The 20,656-nt window shown below is 41.2% G+C and overlaps 1 protein-coding gene across 8 annotated transcripts in view; it reads left to right on the forward strand.

Annotated features, from left to right (window-relative positions):
• Positions 1–20,656, forward strand: part of robo2 (roundabout, axon guidance receptor, homolog 2 (Drosophila)) — a 275,636-nt gene that overhangs the window by 94,182 nt on the left and 160,798 nt on the right. Inside the window, exon 1 of one of the 8 annotated variants that reach the window (XM_022192115.2) lies at positions 16,014–16,777. The exons of the other annotated variants lie outside the window; for them this stretch is intronic. Within the exon in view, the coding sequence (XP_022047807.1) occupies positions 16,723–16,777 (55 nt within the window). The 5' untranslated portion in view covers positions 16,014–16,722. Of the gene's footprint in view, positions 1–16,013; positions 16,778–20,656 lie in introns of those variants that run through there. 8 annotated transcript variants of the gene reach the window in all.

The raw sequence follows: 20,656 nt of genomic DNA on the forward strand, positions 1-20,656 counted from the left end.
TTTGTCACATCGGCTGCAGAGGTCCAAAAGATCTGACAGTACGCTCGGAGAGGAAATAGTCTCCCAAATTGTTCCTCCAACTTCTCGCCAGACACAACATCTGATTGTAATCTTTAAAAACAAGAAAACTGTGCTCTTGTATTGGTGCGTTTTGTGCTGCAGCCGGGTCAGAGTTGTAAATATAATGCTGAACTGTAATAAAGCAAAGGGGTGAGACCCAAACTCAGAGGAGGCAGATTGAAGGAAGCAGGAAATTGTGTGCCAGGATCTTCAACAGCAGGTCCATTTTGGTGAAATTGTGCGGCTGAAGAAAAAAGTTCCACCTGATGGAAATAAATTGGCTGAGGGAGTCAGTGCTGGGCCGTAGTCTCTAAAGACGGACCCAGCTCCTAAATGGCTCAATTTAGCTTTTGTGGGACCCAGGAACCAGAGCAGGTCACTGCCCCACAACCCGCCACAGTGAAAATCAATAGGTAGTTTCAGAACGAGGGGCCTTATTAAAACAGGTCCTTTTTCTGTGAGGTGTTTGGATGACACTGTCTCACAGAAATCATTAAGCTCAGCTCAAACTGCTCACCACGTTTAAATTGTCACAATCCCTTTTCACCCACACATCCCCGCTTGTTTTCTCTTATATCCTCTTTTTGATCCTGAAGATAGTGGAAGTACAATTACAATCAGCTGTAAATGGATACCAGAGACAGATGAATTTCCTAGTTGATGAAGAGGATAAAATAAGGAGCTCAAAACAAATTCCGTAGCCTCACTTAAAAATATAGCTGCTACAAATGTGAAATGGGAAAAAAAAAAAAAAAAAAAACTTCTAAGAAGAGCTACATAATATGGACGAATGGATTTTCCATCCATCCATTATCTATGAACTGCTTAATCCTACTTAGGGTAATGGGGGAGGCTGGAGTCTCTGCCGGCCGACTCGGGGCAAAGACAGGGGACACCCTGGACAAGTCGCCAGTCTATCTCCAGACTACACATAAAGACATAAAACCAAGCACGCTCACAAACACACCTATGAACAATATAGAAGCATCAGTTAACCTCAGCATGTCTTCAGACTGGAGCACCTGGTGAGAACCTATGCATGCACAGGGAGAAAATGCAAACTGCACACAAAAAGATCCCAGGGATCTTGTAGCTGTGAGGTGACGGTGCTAACCACAGAGCCACTTGTATGTAACTTTGTTTCTTACTATGGAATGTAACCTTTTCAACTTGCACTTTCTACACTGTGCCCAGCTGACTGAGACTAGTTGGAAACAAAGGGGACTCATGCATTCACAGTGATGTCACCATATAGCTGGAAGTAGACTGATTAGACTTTGTCCTATATACTTGTGGTTTGTGAAATTATATTTAGATTTTCATCATATCTGAACGAAAGACTCATTCAGAAAGAAAGAATGGTGATTACCACAGAGGAGTTCAGTAAAGCAAGTAGTATGGTGTAGTGATTCAGCAATTGTTTGGGGATGTGCATGTTCTGATGAATACATTTATATAATTTATTTTTTTTTTAATAATGTACAACATTTTTTCCAAAGCTTTATGGGCATTCAACGCCCTTCAAATGTTAAAACTGCCATTTTCAATTATCACATTCATAACAAGGGAAACGTGAACATTCCGTGTTTACAATGATTCATAGATTCTGTTAAACTGTTCCTCCACCAATACTCATAATGTGGGTCCTGCTTTTGAGGATGCAAACATAACGGCACAGCTGCAAAAAGAAAAGAAAATAAATAATCCTCGGGGACATGCTGGATGTTTTCTATCACCTTCTCTTTCTCTGCTCTCTTTGTCTCTCTTTCTGTTGTATAAGTAACAACCTCATGCTTTTAGAGCAGAGATGACCTTTTCGATTTTATGTGTTAGACCTCAATAAAGTCTCAAGGCTAGCAGCGCTGTGCATCAGAGCCAGTGTAGTAAAATCCAAATCATGTTGTTGATCCAAGGCCACGTGCCCACACACTCACTCTGTTTACCTTCGAGAAGCCTCGAACAGATACCACAGCAATGTGAGCAGGACCCTGAACATGTGGAGTCATGAATCTCCAAGTGGCTCATATGCTTCTTAATAATTATTTTAGTCCATTATTTAAGTCTCACTGCAGAACTTCTTCACTCCCAAACTACGTTGTAGTTTAGCGTGTTTGGTCTCAATTGTGAATTTGTAATTTCCTACTCCTGCAGGAAATATATTTATAATTCACGACTGCATGTTGTAACAATGTTACGTGTTTGTGCATCTGTAATTTTTGTATTAATCATAAATCAAAACAAGGAAGCAGTGCCGATTTGGGGCATTTCATTAATGTCAGTCCAAACATTAGTAAATGCCTTCACAAATGCAGGATCAGCCAGAACATTAAAACCACTGACAAATGAGGTGAATAACATTGATAATCTCATTACAATGAAATGTTCTGTTGGAAAACCTTGGGTCTGGGCATTTGTCCCACCTACCTACACATATTTTCACTGAGCACACCTCCATATGCGCACTGGAAAAACAGCTCAGGAGCGGCTTGAGGAACAAATCTGATTAATGGAGGGCCCTACTCAACAGCCCACTAGACTCAAAGGATCCACTGATAACATTCTGGTGCCAGACACTACAACTCAACATCAATTCAACAGCAACAGTTTAAAGCTATTTTTGGAGGAACTACACAATATTGCATAGATTGTCTTGATATTGTGGATGATTGGTGTATGTATGTGTGAAGAGATACAAACACCCAAAAAATTACAATAATTTGTCTGATAAACCATAAAAAAAATGTAGCTAAGCTGTTGCTGAAGATAAATTTCCATCCAAATGTTACACAAATGTATGTGTGCTTTCTTTGAATGTAGTTGTAGAATAATGGGTGTAACAAGATTATGTAACTAAAAGTGCACTAAATCACACCATTTATTTTCTACTTCTAGCCTTCTATGTTATGTCCAAACGCATTGTGTAGTTTTTCCATCTGCCACTGTTTCATCCTGCAGCTATGGAAATAATTATTGACCACCTGTTGTTTTCTTTATAAAGTCCTCACAACAGGCTTTGAACATTATTAACTTTGTTCGAATTGTATCATAGCATCCTAAATAATTGCAGTGTATTTCTTGAAGACATCAATAAATTCTCAAAATATTTTCATACACACAGTAACTTAGTTAAAACATGCTGTTTAAAAATATTATGGAGACATTCAAAACTCAGATGACTGAAAACATTTTTGGAGTTGCCATTATTTTGTGCTTAAGCTTTATATGGAGAGTTACCAGATAATTCAAACTCAGTGTTCACTCAACAATGCCTCAAAGAAGAGAATTGCGCGTTCAAACGAAGAGTGAGAGTGCTCACACAAACCTAGATGACTGGACACATTGAGATGTTTAATGTTAGTATCTGCCAATACCGCAACAATTTTCCTTGCGCTGACACACTTAATGCATTGTAGATTCGGTATAGTATGTGTTTGCACCACAAGGTGGAGTTTCCTATTGTTTACTACTGTAACAACCAGATAGGATGGATATATGGATGGATGGATGGATACTTTATTAATCCTGAGGGAAATCGGCAGCTGGCAAGCAGAGAGCATTGAGGGAGATAAGTTAGTAAAGGAGCACCATGAGAGAAAGACTTCTGTGAGGTTTAATGACACCTGACAAGTGCTGAAGTGTTAAATGTGATTGTGAATCAGTATAGTACTGATGGATTTCAGGGAACACATGATGGTTATGTGACTTTTTACATGTTTTTGTGTCAACAGATATGAACAGTTGGGTAGAGGGTTATGCTGATGACAGTGAAGGAAAAATGTTTGTAAGTGGCCTTGATCTTGATATCAAAGATCTGGCTTGTGATCGTCGAACTTTTCAGTATTTTTTGCAGGGGTCTAATAATTATGTCCAAACTGTATATGTTTGGGCTTGGAGTGAAAGGCATTCTGTACAATCGTGGGTGGTGGACTTCAGAAGAAAAAGAAGGTCTCCAAGGATTGTCATTTATTTGTATTGACTGTCAGTCTGTGTCTTGTCTTAACTGACTTGCCAACATTTCTGTAAATATGGAATCATTCAACTCGCACACTCTCCTTGCCAGAGAATCAGCGGGCAGCTCAGAAGTGGTTGGAGCATAACAGTGTAGAGTAGGGGTGGGTCAGCACCGTGAAGGGAGGGAGACGGGGGTTACACAGCGACGCTGCCAGAAACCAAATGGTGCTGAGTCGGGTTTATGTTGTAACAACAGACTTATCCAGCAAAATCAGCATCTAATTTTATTAGTCCAGATGTGGCCGTCTTGTAGTTCCGTGGTAACACCAGATGTCTTCTTTCCCAGTCTTTCTGTGGTAGGGATTTCTGGTGCTCACAACTCAATCTACAATATGTGAACCATCGACCCATCTTCAGTGAGACCCTCTTACAAATTTTATTATTTAAAAAGCAAAATAATAGATTTGTGTCACTGAGGAATAATGAAAAGATTCAACCGTCACCTTATTACTGTACAATATTATGTTGATAAAGGAAACATTCCTTCTTTGTTGTTTGCAAACCTAAACATCTCCTTCTGTGATCTGACATGTGAAATCAAGTCAGGTTCTTACAGCTGTCACTGTAAACATTACTAGCAAAATGTATATTCAGATACTGCAGTAAATGGAGCAACTATTTGAGGCATAATTTGTAATATTGCTGTGATACAAGAGAGAGTGATCATCTACTGTCTGTTGTACCAGCTTGCAACTGAAGAAAGAGCTATTCTTGGAGGCTGAGACATTATAATACAGTGTGAGTTGAAAGTAAGCCAGATTAGACAACAAAGGCAACGAAAACAGTAATTTATTGCTGCATTAAAACAGATTACGGAATATGCAGAAATGCTCTTTGATGATTGCTTACGACTTTGATGTTTACCAGCTCGAGTTAATGTACAATATACAGTATCTGTGGAAAAATACCATCTTTGATGGATCATAGATTTAAGCAGGAACTGAATCTCGCTAAGCTTCCCATTGTTTGGCCTCATTCTATCACCTTTTACTGTGCTCTGCCGCACAAATAAATTAGAGGAAAATGCGGCTTCGCTTTTTCTTCGTGCCATTTTAGTATGGAAATGAGTAGTTTGACTAATATGCTTTGTTTCCTTTTCTAATTAGGCATCTTGTTTGCTGCATAAAACTGAAACGGCAGTCAGTGCACGCTGTATAACCTGTTTAGAGATGCTTGCAATATTTAAAATATAATAAAGAAGGTGAAATTATGATTAGCATGCCATGTAGTTGTAAAGTATTAAAAATACCAGAGCAGCGTTTTTGTATTGATGACATCATGGATTTATAGGCTCCCGTGCAGCCTTTGTGTATTCATAGTTTCAGGTCTGTTTGGCTTAATGTCCCAGGGCTGCCGACAGTATTTGTGGCACGGTGTGAAACCTGACTTCTTCAGCGCTCAGACTAGGCCTGTAATGGCTCTGTTGGGACGGAGAGAAAGTGCTTCTTCAGCGCTCATTAATGGAGCAAATTGAACAGGTCTCTCAGCCTACCTCTATAATGAGGGCCTCCCTCTTCTCTGCCTCCCCCCTGCTTCTACCATCATCCTACAGTCTATTGTTCACCTACAGTTAGGGTCAGAGCTGCCGAACGGTAATTGTATCACTCTGACCCTCTTTTGGTTTTTATTTTGTCACAGAGACCTGCTCTTTATTGGGTGCAGGCCATCCCTCAGGTTGTAAAAGCCACAGTGCCCCTCCTCCCATACCTCGGGACAGGGGTGCTGCCTGCCTGCCCGCCTGCCTGCCTTCTAGCGATCAATATGCCACTGTCGTTAACTGGATTTGTTGCTGTGGTGCTTGCTTATGAGGCAGCAATTAGAGTGTGAAGTGGCAAGGCCAGGGTACGAGGCTGTGGCCATGCGAGCCTCGGCCCTGGGGGATGAAAATGTCAGGGGCACAAGCCCAGTTTCATTAGGGCCTGAAGAGACTATGACGATCCATACTGTCTGCGTAATTCATTCTGCCGAAGGGGGATTCGAATTATTTGTGGGAGACAGTTAGCAAACACAGAAAGAGGTCACAGGTTAGGAGCAGCTGTGGACACTTGCAAACTGTGAAATCCACTTACACCCTGTGGAATCCACTTACATGCCTCCATTGTTTTATTACCAGATCAGTGGTTTGAGGGGGGCTTAGCCTGAATGATGGAGCTAAGCTGCAGCCTCTTTTCATGTACCAACTTTAATTCATAAACAAAATCCATCTGTCCTTCATCATGTGTTTCAGTATAAACTATATTCTGAAGGTCTCTCCTTCAACACTGAGCTGCTTGTATGACTTTATCGTGCATTTGTTAGTATGTGTTTGAGTCCATGCCTAGAAATAATTATGGACCAGCATGTTCACATCCAGCATTGTCTGTGTCAGACTATCACTCATCTCCGATTGGTGACATTGAAGCATTTATGGTGGTCAAGGCAGCCGGGGGGCCCTGTGTCTGGCTATTTTTCTCCCCCAAAAGGGTCACGGTGTCCCTGGTCGAGCATGGGGACGATGTGCCCTAATGTGCCATTTGGGATTGACTCTGACCTAAGGCTCTAAATCACTTTCCATTTTGGGGGGACAATTAAGTTTGAACATATGATGTGTACTGCTATCCATTGATTATGTCGATAGCACTCAGCATGCAGGGGCGGGGCTGTCGGTTTAAGTGGAATACCCCTCAACTTTATAGCCCATGTGTTTTTATTCAGTTTATTCACACAGACAGTGCAAATATATTGATCAGTGAGTCAAATGTGAGCGATGGAGCAACATTTATATAGTCAAGCTGCTTTGGTGAGTTTGTTTACAAGAATTTGTAGGTCGTTGGTGTCCAAATGAGCTTGTTACTATGGTGTAGCTCTCTGTTCTTCATTCACAACCCCAGCAAGTCATTTTGGGTTGTGCCAAATGGCTCCATGGAGTTGTATTTGTTGTAGCGCTGCAGACTAAATAATGCAACAGATATTTGTTTTCTGGCGATAGGGTGCAGGAGATGATCAAAATATCCCCGACCAGAGGTTACCAGATTTGAGTGTTTTCCTCTTCCTAACGTGTCTGATTCTGAGGAGCAGAGCAGACAATTATGTTGGGGGGGATGTTGCTTTTCTTGTACAGTCAGTGTACAGTGTGTAAAGAGGACAAGGAGATTGAAATAGTTTGAGCAAGGGTGAGAGAAGCTGTGAGAGCAGCAGATTTAATTCTGGGCTCCGTTCCAAAAGCGAGTGCATAGTTGAGAGTGTAATGGGGTACATATTTTGACTGTAGTATTGACTGTGTCCAAAAAAACACAGTCTTCTCGCAGATAAAAGCTGACTTTTATTTGAAACCGTTTCATATTTTTTCAAAATGGGCTTCTGCTACAATATTTACATTATGCTGCTCAGTGTTAAAGTTTACACTCCAGCGTACTGGCTCAAGTGCTAAATCATATTTAATATGATACTCTTTATTACGAGTAATAAAACACACATTCATAGCACTCACAAATTGTTAGTAGATTATGTGTGTTGACAAAGCTGCTAATTGTAGTAAGAAATCAGAGCTTTGTGAAAGACTGAAGGGGATGCTGATGAATAGAGTGACAACAGACCCTTATGTATTTTTTTTATTTATTTTTTTGCTGATGAATGCAGCTCAAAATCTTACTATTGTCCCTATTTTCCATCCTCATCTGAGTTGTCAGCTGTCTAGTAAAGTAAGAAGTCTGTCTTTTCCATGAGCGGCTGAGCGACTGCTCTGCAACCCATGAGCTATTTTCCATCCGTGATCTATAGAAGGCAGGCAGAAAAGAATGAACATCTGGACAATGTAATGCTATAACACAGTCCCATGCAATAAACACTACCTTAAATATTATCAGTTAAACACTGTAGATTTTACTATAATGTTATTCCCATGTTGTATTTGTTACCTGTTCAGGCAGAAAATAAATTGCATGACTGCCAACAACTGGATAGTCTAGCAATCCTGAAATACTGTTTATTGATCAGACGCCACAACTACAAAAGGAGGTTTAATTAAATCCTTAGTTCATGCTCTGCTTCCTCCAACAAAGGAAAAGAAGCATTTACAGTCGTTAATGCAAAAAGATGTCTGTGATATTTAACAGTAATAGCTATAATAATGATAGGAAAAGCTCTATTTGATAATAGAAAAATTCATATTTCCAGCGTAGTCTATGGTACTATACAAGGCTTGGGAAGGTGTAACACAGATACTGTTCACAAATTCACTAATGTGTGGCAATACTGGCATCAGGTAAAGTGCGATCCAGTTACACAAACACCACCGCTGGATCCGATAACATCTAATTAAGAACATATGTATCTAGTAGAGTAGGGACTCTGCAGTGCAGATTCCGTGTCTTACATGGGTTATACTATGTGAGAAACTTGGCAGCTTCATTATGGTTTATCTGATTACACAATGCATTTCTAACATTTAAATGTGGTGCACTTCCTTTCTTGTAAAGTTTATTCTCCCCAACAAGGCTTGTAAATTATTATGCCCTGACTGAGGGTTTTCTTGGCAACAATTGGGGATTCTTTGCAATCACGCTTTTAATGAGAAGGAAGGAAATCACAATGAAGAAATGATGTTGATAGCTTAAATAAATCCATTTATTTGACTTACTTGGGTGTTTATGAGACCAAATATGCCTCTTTTTTTTCAGAATTCCTCGCAGGGTAGTGAAAATATACTACTTCCTATTTTAATAGAGACAGATGTGTATAAGTTTGGCACAGCCGGTTTCCTCACGCCAAACATGAAAGTGGTGTTATCAGTTTTTAGTCTGGTCAGTAGTGCAGAGCTGGGGGATTTAGAAACCAGATGAAACCAAACTTGTTCAGAGCTTTTGCTAATGATGTCTGCAGCTGTGCCTCTGAGGAGGAGGAGGAGGACTGGAGAGAGGAAGGACAATGTCCTGCCTGATAAGAAGGTTGGAGAGATACTTGAGAAGCTCTTGTCCTCCCTTCCTCTCGTTCCCTCCCTTCTGACTCGTCAGAGCTCAAGTATTCACCTCTCACTCATTAGCGTCTGCTGACCGTCGCTCACTGGACCAATCTGTTTACCCCGTCCTGTCATGCAGTAACTAGCACCCGGTTATCAAGTTCTGCCATAGGTGAAGAATGACAGCTGTGATGTGTTTCCACAGAGGCAGATTAAGCGGCTATGTTCAGGAAAAAGTAGGCCAGCTAATTAGGTGCAGCTCTCAGGACCTTGGGAGTGGGCTGTTTTTCACCTAGACAGAGAAATTCCACAAATGACAGGAATGTGGTTGAAGAACAGGAGCTGGAATATCTAATAAGAGTGGGAGGAAGAGAGAAGTTGACATAAAATAGAGAAAGTGGAGGAGGGAGGCAGATCATCCTGCAAAGCTCTCTCTGGAGTCCCTGCAACTGAACTTAGAGTGGAATTCACAGCTTCTTCTGACACCTGTGAGTTTGTTAATAGCTCTTTTGACTTTTTTTTCCAGTAAACAAAAAGTATAAACATTACCACTTGCAAGAGTAAAAACAAAGGTTTATCCTATTTATGAAATATTTGCTTTTTTTGCACAATCTTTGGAGCTGCACTGATAATTCGCTGCAAAGTGTTTTCTTTGCTGCTGCATTGTCCTGTTTGACAGCTTTAACTAAGGCTGCCGAAAGAAACAAATATACAGTATTATAAGCCCTCCTCTGGTGAAAATCAAATTTGAATCTTGTCATATGATGTTTAAATGCTAGAAGACATATCATGAGGGAAATGAACAGTAACGCCATGACTGAGTGTTTCCACCTTTAAACTGCAGTGTATCTCAAAAACACAGATTCAGATTTTCTAAGTGTCATACATAACAAATGTAAGTAATCAGTCTTGGCAACTTGCTAGGTGGAGCTTTCTATATCAATATTGTTTTTCAGAATCATTTTCTGGTTTGAACATGTATGGCTAAATTACTCCAATATTGCGTCTTGCCATTAGCCGTATGTCTATACCTTGCTTTTATGCACATTTTCAAGTATTTCATGAGAAAATGTTAATGGAAATATAGAGCTAAACAATCTAGAGAAAGAACCAGTATAAAGTTATATCTATGCCATTTTAATGTGGGAATGGATTCCTTTAATGGAAAATGTAAATGAGTTTTTAGGGTTAAATCAGCAACTGGAGAAACTTTAAAGTTGAGATCTCTTTGGTTATGTCATGTGACAGATTTGATGTGGCAGGGCTCAGCTGGTTCTGTCACATGTTTCTATGCTCTAGTCAAACTTTAACAACATTTGAGTCAAAATGTAAAGAATCAGGCTTATTTTTGCTTATGTTCCCAGTCAATCTGATCAAACTACACCCCCAGGGTCATGATGAAATGGATAAACTGAATATTTGAGTGTTAAACTCTTATGAAATATCTAAGGCTGTTTTGGCCTATACTTTGTCTTTGATTGCTGCTTTTTTAGTCATGAATATTTAATGGAGAAATAGTCCAACTTTAAAACCTAGAAAGTTTTCAGGGGCTTTATGACTTAACATCTAGAAATTCTAATCCTAGAAATCCCTATTTTACACTTTAAGCCAATGAGTAAACGTATATATACACTGACAGTCATTAAAAACTTTGAGACCATATTTTTCAACATAATTTTTATTTTGAAGCTCGAAACTGGATTTTCTTCATATGAATCATTTATTTAGCATATTGGCAGACAGAAACAAAAATCTAAAGTTTCAAGAATGATTTCAAAATAAAGAATTTCACAAAAGAAAACGGCACCTGCCAAACACAAAGTCACAACAGTCAATACCGAGTATGGCCTCCATTTGCTTCGATGCAGGCAGCAATCCGTCGGCGCATGCTTTGGACCAGGCTTCTGATTGTGGGTTGGGAACAGCCCATACGCCTGGCTACATCACTGTAGCTCAAACCGGCCTCCACCATACCCAGTGCACGGAGACGTTGTTCATGGGATAGATGCGGCATGATGCTGTTCACTGGACTAACAATGGTGGCCTTTTTTGGGCCTTTATATGGGCCTTCAAAACCCATTCTCAAATTGTGCAAATACTCACTGAGTATTGCTTGGTGTGTATTTGGTTCACTTTTGCAAAGTGACCAACCCATGTGCAATGAATCATAACAAAATGACAACTCATCATTATCTCAACTACCAGGGCACTAGATCATCAGTAAATCCACAATGAATAATTACAACCCCCCTACAAGTAGAATTCTGCGTACATTTCTACCTCAAAGTTTCTATTGACTGTCAGTATATATAAATGCGCTCTACTGAGGCCCATATCACTGCCTTATGGCTGCTATGTGTTCAAATGTGCAATAAAATCAGAAACTGAGGGCTAGTTTAAGTACTTAACTTGACATGAAAGTGAGGGTTTAAAACAAGAAACACCAGAGGAGAAGTTGATGTAAAAGCAAGAATACCTGTACAGTAATCCCTAGTTTTGCAACATTTGATAGGGTGCCCCTATCTTGCTTCTTGTGCCTTTCAGTGAACGCCGAGGAAGAACTGGCGATGCCTTACATCCATGCTTTATGTCCTGTTCATAGAAACCTCTCTCTGCACTGAGCTCAGGTGTCATATCCTTCGTACTCTGTCCATCTGTCTGGTCTCTTCCTTAAGCCCTTCTGTGGGAGTATCAGAGAGTGCAGACTTTAACATGTGTCCCGCTGACTTCCATTAAATGTTTTACTGTCTTGAATAAACCCAGATCTGCTGTTTTATGTCTCTAAAAACTTAGGTTCTCATAAACGTTTCCTTGTTCCATGTATTATATTGAAGCCACAAGCTTAAATAGCAAAAGCAGTCCTGGTTGCTGAAGCTTAGCCAGCATTTAAAGCCTATTCGTGTTTAGCCTGACTCATTTCTGGACACAGATTTTACTGAATCCCCACCCGGTAGCCATTCAGTATAACCTTTCCAGCTTGGATCCTGTTCATTGCTGGGTCAATTGATTTGCATTGTTGGATGATACATCATAGTGAAAGGTTTGTCACTTATTCAGCATAATGTGATATCGGGTTGTGTGTATTAAAGGGCTTGAAAGAGAGGAGGGAAACAGAGATATCTAATAGATCTATGGACTCTTTGTCATGCTGGAATGGAATACGTAAAAGTTGCTAAATAAGAAAGTAATCTTTCAGCAAATGCTAACGCACATGCAGTGATGTGTTTATGAGTTATGTGTGAGCCTTACTGCACTGTGTGTGTGTTTGTGTCTGTCACTGTATTGTATAGAAATGACTGTGTGCCCGTGTGGGTGTTATTGCGGAGGCTAGTGCGAAGCAGAGCACAGCTTAATATCTATGTTTGACATAGAGGCCCATTAATAAGGGCCTGATCCGAGCCCAGTGACAGGACTGCTGACAGAGGAGGATCATGGGGAAGAATCATGCCCTGCTGAGGGAGCCTGGGCTGCAGGTAGACCCATTCTGCCTTCCCCAGGTGTCATTACGGATGCTGGGGAGGGAGCAGAGGAAGGAGGGCCGCTACTGACATCTACATTAATCACCCCTCCACACATCAGCCCTCCTCTCCACACACCGCCTCCTCCCACCTCCAGCTCCTAATCATCCCCATGCAGAGACCCAAACCCAGTAAGGGGATACTCAGGCATGAAAGATATCCAGCTAAGAGCTCCCCAAATACCACTCTGATCTGATCATGAGTGATGTTGCTACCTGAACCTCTGACCTGGCACACAATTAAAAACACTTTTCTCTTTCTCCCCCAGACACGCAGGAGAAGCAGTTCTGTTGAAGCTACACGTTTTGTCACTGTCTGCGTTTGATTCATAGTTTGCATTTGAATTGCGTCGTAGTTAGACGCAATTAAAATGCTGTGAATGTCTCCGCTGGAATGTGCAGTCTCCAAACCCCCAGAGTGTGCTGCTGCTGCTGTGCACACTCCTGATTGTCTCATAGATATCAGACTCTCCACTTGGGGACCCCCTATTGATCCTCAGCGACGGTCTTATCTACAAAAACAACAACGCTGGAGCACTTTGTGTTCACATTACTTCACTTTAAACTGAGCCACCCTATGTAAGATTCTTTATCATTAAGAGGAAAAATTAGATGGTGCAGTAATTAAAGGTTGCAGCACTTAGGATTTTAAAGTGATCGCATATATCCTTGAAGTTTCTCTTCCCTTTATTGAACTGTAAGCTGCTATTTTGTGTATTATAACACAAAAGTCAGCTGACTTTGAGAACCAACTTGACTGACTGTCACTTGAGAAGTGGATGAGGATGGATGTGGGTCAAGCCAGACAACCTGCCTAATGAAAGGCCCCACCCAGGATCCATCGATGAGCAGATGTTCTCGGGGACAATAATGGAAATTATCTGATAGATTATTAGTTTTGATTCAATTATAAACACATAATTGAGCAGAAACGTGACAGTAATTGCAGCATGATTGGTTTAAGTTAAAACAAATGGTTTGTTCCAGCATCTGTTTGGTAAACTCAAATTATTTTTGTCTGTGGGTGGGAAAAAAAAGGAATTACTTACACACAAGGCAGTTTTTCTGAAATGATTTTAATACATTCGGCTCCTGTGTTTTTGATGCACTCGTTCCAAACCACCGGTCTTGCTTTTTGCTTTCCCCCCTCAGTGACGTCACACTCATTTGTGTGTGGTTACACCTCATCTACAAGCTCTGACTTTTTGAAATGAAAGAATTAATCAACCCTGAAACCCCTGTTTGTCAGTATTATGATGAATGTCACCCTAATGAAAGATTTGTGATGTTTTTCCAACAGCAGAATGAGCTCATATCATAGTGTCCATGAGTTATCAGTCCATTGCTTTGCCCCACCATCTCATTTTTATGTAACATGCCTTGCCCTGAGTAAACACAGCCTACAGTTTAATTAAAATAAATCCACTTTGAGCTGATATTTAGAAACCCGGAGAATATCACTGCCTCTGCTACAGATAAAGTGATTGAGAGTGGGGAATAAAAGGCTGGGCTTGAGGGAGAATTACAGTCTACTTACTTTTCCATCAATGAAGCCATACGCTCCATTGTTTATGTTTGAAGTGGGCTTTTCTTCTTAGTAAATGACCTTTCTCCAATTCCCTTTTTCTCTCTCTTTTATTTGCCTCGAACCTACAGCAACAGTGATGACACAATAAATTTCTGTTTAGCTCTTTGTGTGTGTGTGTGTGGGTGTGTGTGTGTGTGTGTTTGCGGCCGCATGCATCTGCTAGAATCTAGGACACTACAGAGACACCGAGAAGACACCATTTGCATGCGGCTCGCAAACATATTAAAATATGAAGACAAATCACTGCGTCTGGCCAGCTGACAGCGCCGCTGCATTGATAGCTGGCTTACAAACTTCCATGTTGCCATTCCCAGCGAGGCCTTTCCAGGGCAGGTTTCAACATGTAGCTCAACAAACAAACAGGAGAAAAAAGCCGTGAGCAGTCAGAGCTATTATTAAAGGGAATAGAAGTGTTTCCCTTTGCCAAAGCCATTTTGTCATGGTGTTAGTCTCTGTATCCCCCCCTCCCCACCTCCTCCCTATTTTTTTCAGGAAGAACAGATTTTCCAAAGACACCTTCAGGGCATGTACTTAGGGCTTTGTTGTATGGCTGTGTTTGATGTAAATCATAAACTGATAAGTCTTTTAGGTGCCGCTTCTGCTGTGTCTGTTGAGATTATTTTTAAAACCAGAGTTTACTTGTTAGATGGTACTTTACACATTTTTATACTGCTGTACTCATACTTTCCTTAATTTACAAAAGCGATTAATATATGTAAAGTATTTGCATTCTGTACTTTATTTGGATTTCAAACACTATACTTTAGTTCAGTATTTGGAAAACATTCAACCTTCTTGTGGTGATAAATCAAATTAGGCTCATTCTGTTCCACATATGAGACTCATTTAATTTTCCTTTGTGTTACTATGTGTTGAAATGCCCCCCTTTGGTGTGGTATTTGTCAAATCTCCTTAATTAAGTTGCGGAAAATAACACAAGCAGGCATGTCACAGTTCTTTAGTATCAATCACAGTGTTAAAATCTTGCAGCTGGGTCTGCATATGCTCTGCCCTCCTTTTAGACCACTTGATAGGGCAGTATTAAAAACAGCATGGAGACAGGGTGATTATTACAACTGATGCCAGTAGGGGGAGCTCACAGCTCACCCTTTAATAAACCATGGAGAAGGTTGCTGGGCAGGAGTTGAGACCACAGACACAAACCTCCCCTACAATCTCTGAACAAATCTTGGGGTGCTGGCGGCTGTGACCAGTCACACTGACTAAGTGTGTCCCTAATTTACCAAAAATTGGATTGTTGTGATTTTTGCTTGCTGAATTCACTGTGTCTGCACATTTTACCCTGAGAAGCACATGAATGCACTTATTGTTGGTATGCAGAGCTGCTTCTCTCTTCATCTTGGTGCAGGGGCTCGGTCAATCAGTCATTGATTTCTGACAAAGATCATATTTACAATTCTACCTCAGAATCTCAATACATTAACATCCACATACTTGTCAGCGTCTGGTTTCTCAGCAGGTATAATTGGGTTCTATTGTTTAGTCATTTTATCTTATTTTGAAATTACATTTTCAATTCTAAACGTGTTTTTCTCACTTTTTATCCACCCCATGGCACAGGTGTAATTGTTACAGCCACTAGTATTGCAATGGAAAAAAAGAGGGTTTAACTTTCTGAATATTTCTCATTTACTCCCATATCATGTGGTGAACAATGGCTTCATGTGCTCCACATCGCTGTAAATGATGTGTAAACATTGAAATGTGTGTGAACAGGTTTCAGGGGTTTATCCTGCTCTCCAGCGCATCTGTGCTTGGGATGATTATCTTGATTACCACAACTTGAGGGAGATTTGGACTCGGATCCAAACTCTCCTCGACTTCCCTTCCCCTCCTCAGACTGCTCCCCTCTCGCTGCTGTTTTCTGCGTGCCGTGCCGTGCCGTGGTTTGTACAAGCGTGTCAAGCTTCAGTGTGGTGGGCTGCGGGCTGTGCCGGGTGCGCAGAGACCGTGCGCTCCTAGCGGCCGCGCTGTTGAAACCCGAAGGCAGAGCGAGAGGAGGACGTTGAACTGTAGTATGACTGTACATTTACTGCGCTATATTCCAGGCTAAGCACATGGGTCTGTTGGGAGCTGGTTCCCGGTGTAACAAAACAACTTTTTGGGAATGTGTAAAAGCTGACTGCTGGTTTCCAGTTAGACTGTCACTGGTTGAACTATGGAGATATCGCTGAAGATTTGAAAGGTGCCAGAGACGCGTCTCAAGGAACCCGAGGACCTGCGGAGAAGTGCAGATCCTAGACGTTTTGCTTCCCAGTGTGGACTTAAATTTCTGTTCCCCTTAGACTCTGGTAGTTCATCTTGGGAACATAGCAGAAGCTGCGGATCAACTCCATACAGGGCTGATACTCAGAGACCGAGAGTTTGGATTGAAGGTTTGCTGGATACTTACACCCCGAGCAGCTCCGGGTGAACTGCTGGTAAATGGATCCTCTCTGTTTTTGGACATTGAAACTGGCTTTTGTCAGTAAGTAGGACCCGTCCACTACTCCCAGAACCACGGAATAGACTTGACTGTCATTTTGGACATATTTTCCTCCAGTGAAATCGAGGATTTGCGCGCCCGCCGTGGATGTTTAATATGCTAGAATGGGTCCGCTAGCGTTCATCCTTGTTAGTGGATTATTGTATATTCAAGTTGATGGTAAGTTGCCAGACACGTGTTCTTGTGTAAAACTTCTCTTAAACACATTTAAAAATAAAAAGCTGTGTTTTGCAAACACTTCTCCCGACGCTGCATTGAAAACCTCAGCAGTCATGCATTTTTTTAAAACCCAGTTTTCCTCCTGCTACGTAGCAATATAGTACATTTATGTTGTCCTATCTTGTCTTGCAAGAAAACATCGAATTTATGAAAGTTTTTTTTCGTTATTAAATAACAAGAAAGTCGGCAGTTTATTGGGAAATACTGTTTCTAACTTGGCAAACCTTGTATAGTTGTGATTTTAATTTATTTCACATCTGCAGCTATTTTCTATTCCCTCCTTTTTATTCATTAAAATCAAAATAAAACCTGAACAAACAGCTGAATTCAACAGATAGCTCCTCCATCTACTGCAGCTAATGATTGCCTAGAGGTTAGAATTAGGGCAGAGATGAGTGTTTTCTTCCTATGCAACAGATGAGAAAGAAGCATGCAGACTTTAAGTAGGAAATCTTGAATGATTTGCACATAATTTGAGGAAAAAAATAGTGTGGTGCCGTCAATGTTAGAGCAAACATGTCTGAAAATGACTGATCCTCAGGTTCTGTTACAGTGGCTACAGGTTATGTCACTAATGCAGAGTTAGAGAGAATTTTCCTAAAACACATACACTTTTAATAATAGGAAGCAGATCTGAAATATTTTTGTGTTTCAGGGTGCATTTGTTGTTACTGTATAAAACAACAGATAGTAGTTCAAATCTCTGGACGGGAGGTTCATTGGCTTGTTTGTTAAATGTGATGTGACAGTGCAACACTCAGCCTCTGCACTGTACTAGATGGTATCTGTGGTCACTTTGCTTTAGGATCTCAGAGCTGTGGTCATGCATTGTACTGTAAGCCGGCCACAGATCATCTTTTCCATTTGTTTGATTAATCTTTTATAATGATGTTAATTGCAAATGAGATTGATACTGTTTAATTTGTTCAGCCTCTGCTCTGCTCATCCAGTCCACCACTGAGTGCCAAGTCAGCACCTTTATGATATTACAAGGCTTCTTGGGATTCACTGGCCTACAAGAGAACTGGTCTAATTGAGGAATTAAAACAGCCTCAACTGCAGAGTGAACATGATGACTCACAGCAATCATGAAAAATAGGGCAGCTTAGGTGATAGAAACCTGGTTTGGGATTGGTCCAACCTGTGACTGGAGGAATAAGTGTGATTAAGGTGTATTACTTTTAAAATGCATAAACCTGTGATCTAATTTTATTTTAGTGCTGCTTCTGAATAGGACACACCTTTTTACAGTTTCACCGACAATGAGATGCACGTAACAAATCGTACAAATCACAAACTGGAATATTAAATCATGATACATGAGTGATGATTCACACAAATGTTTGCTTTGTGTTGTTTGTACAGCTCAGCTCTATGCAAAGCAGGGTTTTGTGGTCATTGAATGCAGGAGCCTGCGAGGTCCCATTTTTTTCCTTTCGTTCACCTGTCAGCGCTCGCTTTTGTTCTTCACAGCTGCAAGTTTTGGTTCTGAAGCTTTTCAGTTCAGTGTTCATGCCCTCTGAAGTTAGCAAATCAAGTCTCCTTTCTGCTGGGATTTGATGTGTTTTTTTCTTCTTCCTTTCTTTTACCTTTTTTGGTGTCTTTTACTCTGCTCAGCCAAACCCACTGGTTGCTAAGCAGTGGCTGATGGCATTGCAAGTCGGCCAGAGGGAGAGGGTGCACATCTCCTGGGGTGCAGTGGATCTTCCCAATCATTTGCCTGTCGCCCTCCTCCCCCCCGACTCTTCCTCACTCTCCTCCTCCATCCCAGCAGAACTCACCCATCACCCAGCCTTTTAAGAGGTAATCTGAGGGTCCTTGGAGAGGGAGGAGCTTCCTCTAAGAGTCCACTTGGGCAGACAAAAAGGCCTGGAGTTGTATTCACAGGGCAGCATAGCCCAACAAAGCCAAGCCTTGTGAATGGCGTCAGTCACTGTTTAGTGTGCTGTGATTAATACTGCTAGTGTGCCGGGGAGGAGAGAAAAGGTGATATTGAGAGAGAATAGGGGGAGAAACTGAATGTGTGGCGGATGTTGTTGCCAGGGCTGGAAGATAGAGGCGATTTATTTAGAGACCTAGGCCAAGATTGCACATCTAAAAACAGGGTTACTGCACTTATTTTTCTTTTCTTTTATGGAACAGGCTGATTGCAGTCTAATATATTTCCAGGCATACACCAGTCAACAGCTGTCTGGTTATCTCGTAAACTCCACCGTGCTGCTTTTGAAGCTGGATTAGAACATGCTTTGCATAGTGGACATGAACTCCTGACCTGCTGCTATTCTGAGCTCTCCTGCATGCTTGCGTCTGATGAAGGAGCTGGTGACATCAAGTCCATCCTGAGTGACACACTGAGAAGTGCTGAAAAATTTGGTCCAACTTAAATCTGTCAAAGGGGCCACGGAGACAGGCACTTGAGGATGGAGATGGTGCAGTTCTCGATCCACCAGCAGGGTTGTGGTTTCTCTTATGCTGAGTCAAGAGAAACCCAAACCCAGAAAGTGTGTGTATGTGTGTGTTAGATAAAGAAGGGGAGACGTGATGGAGAGTCAGAATGAGTGTAATCATAAAATAAAAATTGAGAGAGGAGTTGTTTAACAATACAATCTTTTAAAGGGGAAATTGCAAAGATGATGCTTTATTGCCAAAGGGCACTGCAGACTAACAGCTCTGTTGATGGCCATGATGAAATGAGAGAGGTTTAAAGTACTGGCCTATAATGGAAAGTAAGCCCAGATTAAAATAGTCTAGGTGAATGATGAGGGAGGCTGAGGTCATTGTGTAAGAGCCATTGCGATGTCTCGGCCCAAATGTGATTGTTCTGCTTGAGCTGGCAGCGTTTAGGCAGTGTTATTGTAATTGCGGTTCATTTGCTGGAATGGGGTTGCTGTAATGATGAACCTTCATGTGAAATCTACAGGACGCTCCCCTCTACTGTCTTCAGTAGTCTCATCACTGTCAAGTGAGTCGTGTTCTACTGCACCATCGAGCGCTACTGTTTGTTCTCTGATTAACATCAAAAAATGAGTTAAGATAATAAGAGTCAAAGGCAGTGATTGTAAGAGGATGTGAGTGAACAGGGAGTGAATAAATAGGATGAGGTGAGCACTTCACTCTAATGAAACGCAACTTTCAGGTTCTTTTGCACGCCTAAGTGATAAGTGTTACTTGACCAGTGACGTGGGCCTGTCAGCTCCTATGATATTTTAACAACCAAGTCTGGCTACTCAGTGGATCACGTTTCAACAACCATCACTCCACACGTTCAGGACACAACAGAGCTTTCCGGACTTTTTTTTATGTCAAAGGTAACCACTCTGTGATCACTCAGGAAAACAAAAAAAAATATCCACAGCTGTTTTTGGTTGTGAGACCATACTGCTTAATGCCTTTACATTTTCATACTGCACATGTGGAAAGGAGAATGTCAGCATGAGACAATGCACATGGCTGATTCTGCTCTAACACCAGCACAGATGCAAGGAAGGTGATACCACTTTTCCCTGTTTTATCGTTGCTTTATTAAGCCTCAGTCAAGCATTCCTGTGACATTTACAGAGTGAAAAAATGCTTAATGCGTTAATGCTTTTGCCTGGGGAGAAAGGCAAAATAGGAGAGAGTCCAACAGGACCAAATGGAAGTTTAATGATATTAGGTAGGCGGCGAGTGTCTCTCCTCGTATCTTTTCTGTTTCCAAAGTTCCCCAACTTCATCTTCCTTCATGTGACTTTCTCTCTCTCTCTCTCCCTCTCTCTCTCTCTCTCTCTCTCACACACACACACACACACACACACACACACACACACACACACACACACA

This window comes from Acanthochromis polyacanthus, chromosome 13, assembly GCF_021347895.1.
Source record: "Acanthochromis polyacanthus isolate Apoly-LR-REF ecotype Palm Island chromosome 13, KAUST_Apoly_ChrSc, whole genome shotgun sequence".
In the NCBI taxonomy this organism is placed as follows: Eukaryota; Metazoa; Chordata; class Actinopteri; family Pomacentridae; genus Acanthochromis; species Acanthochromis polyacanthus.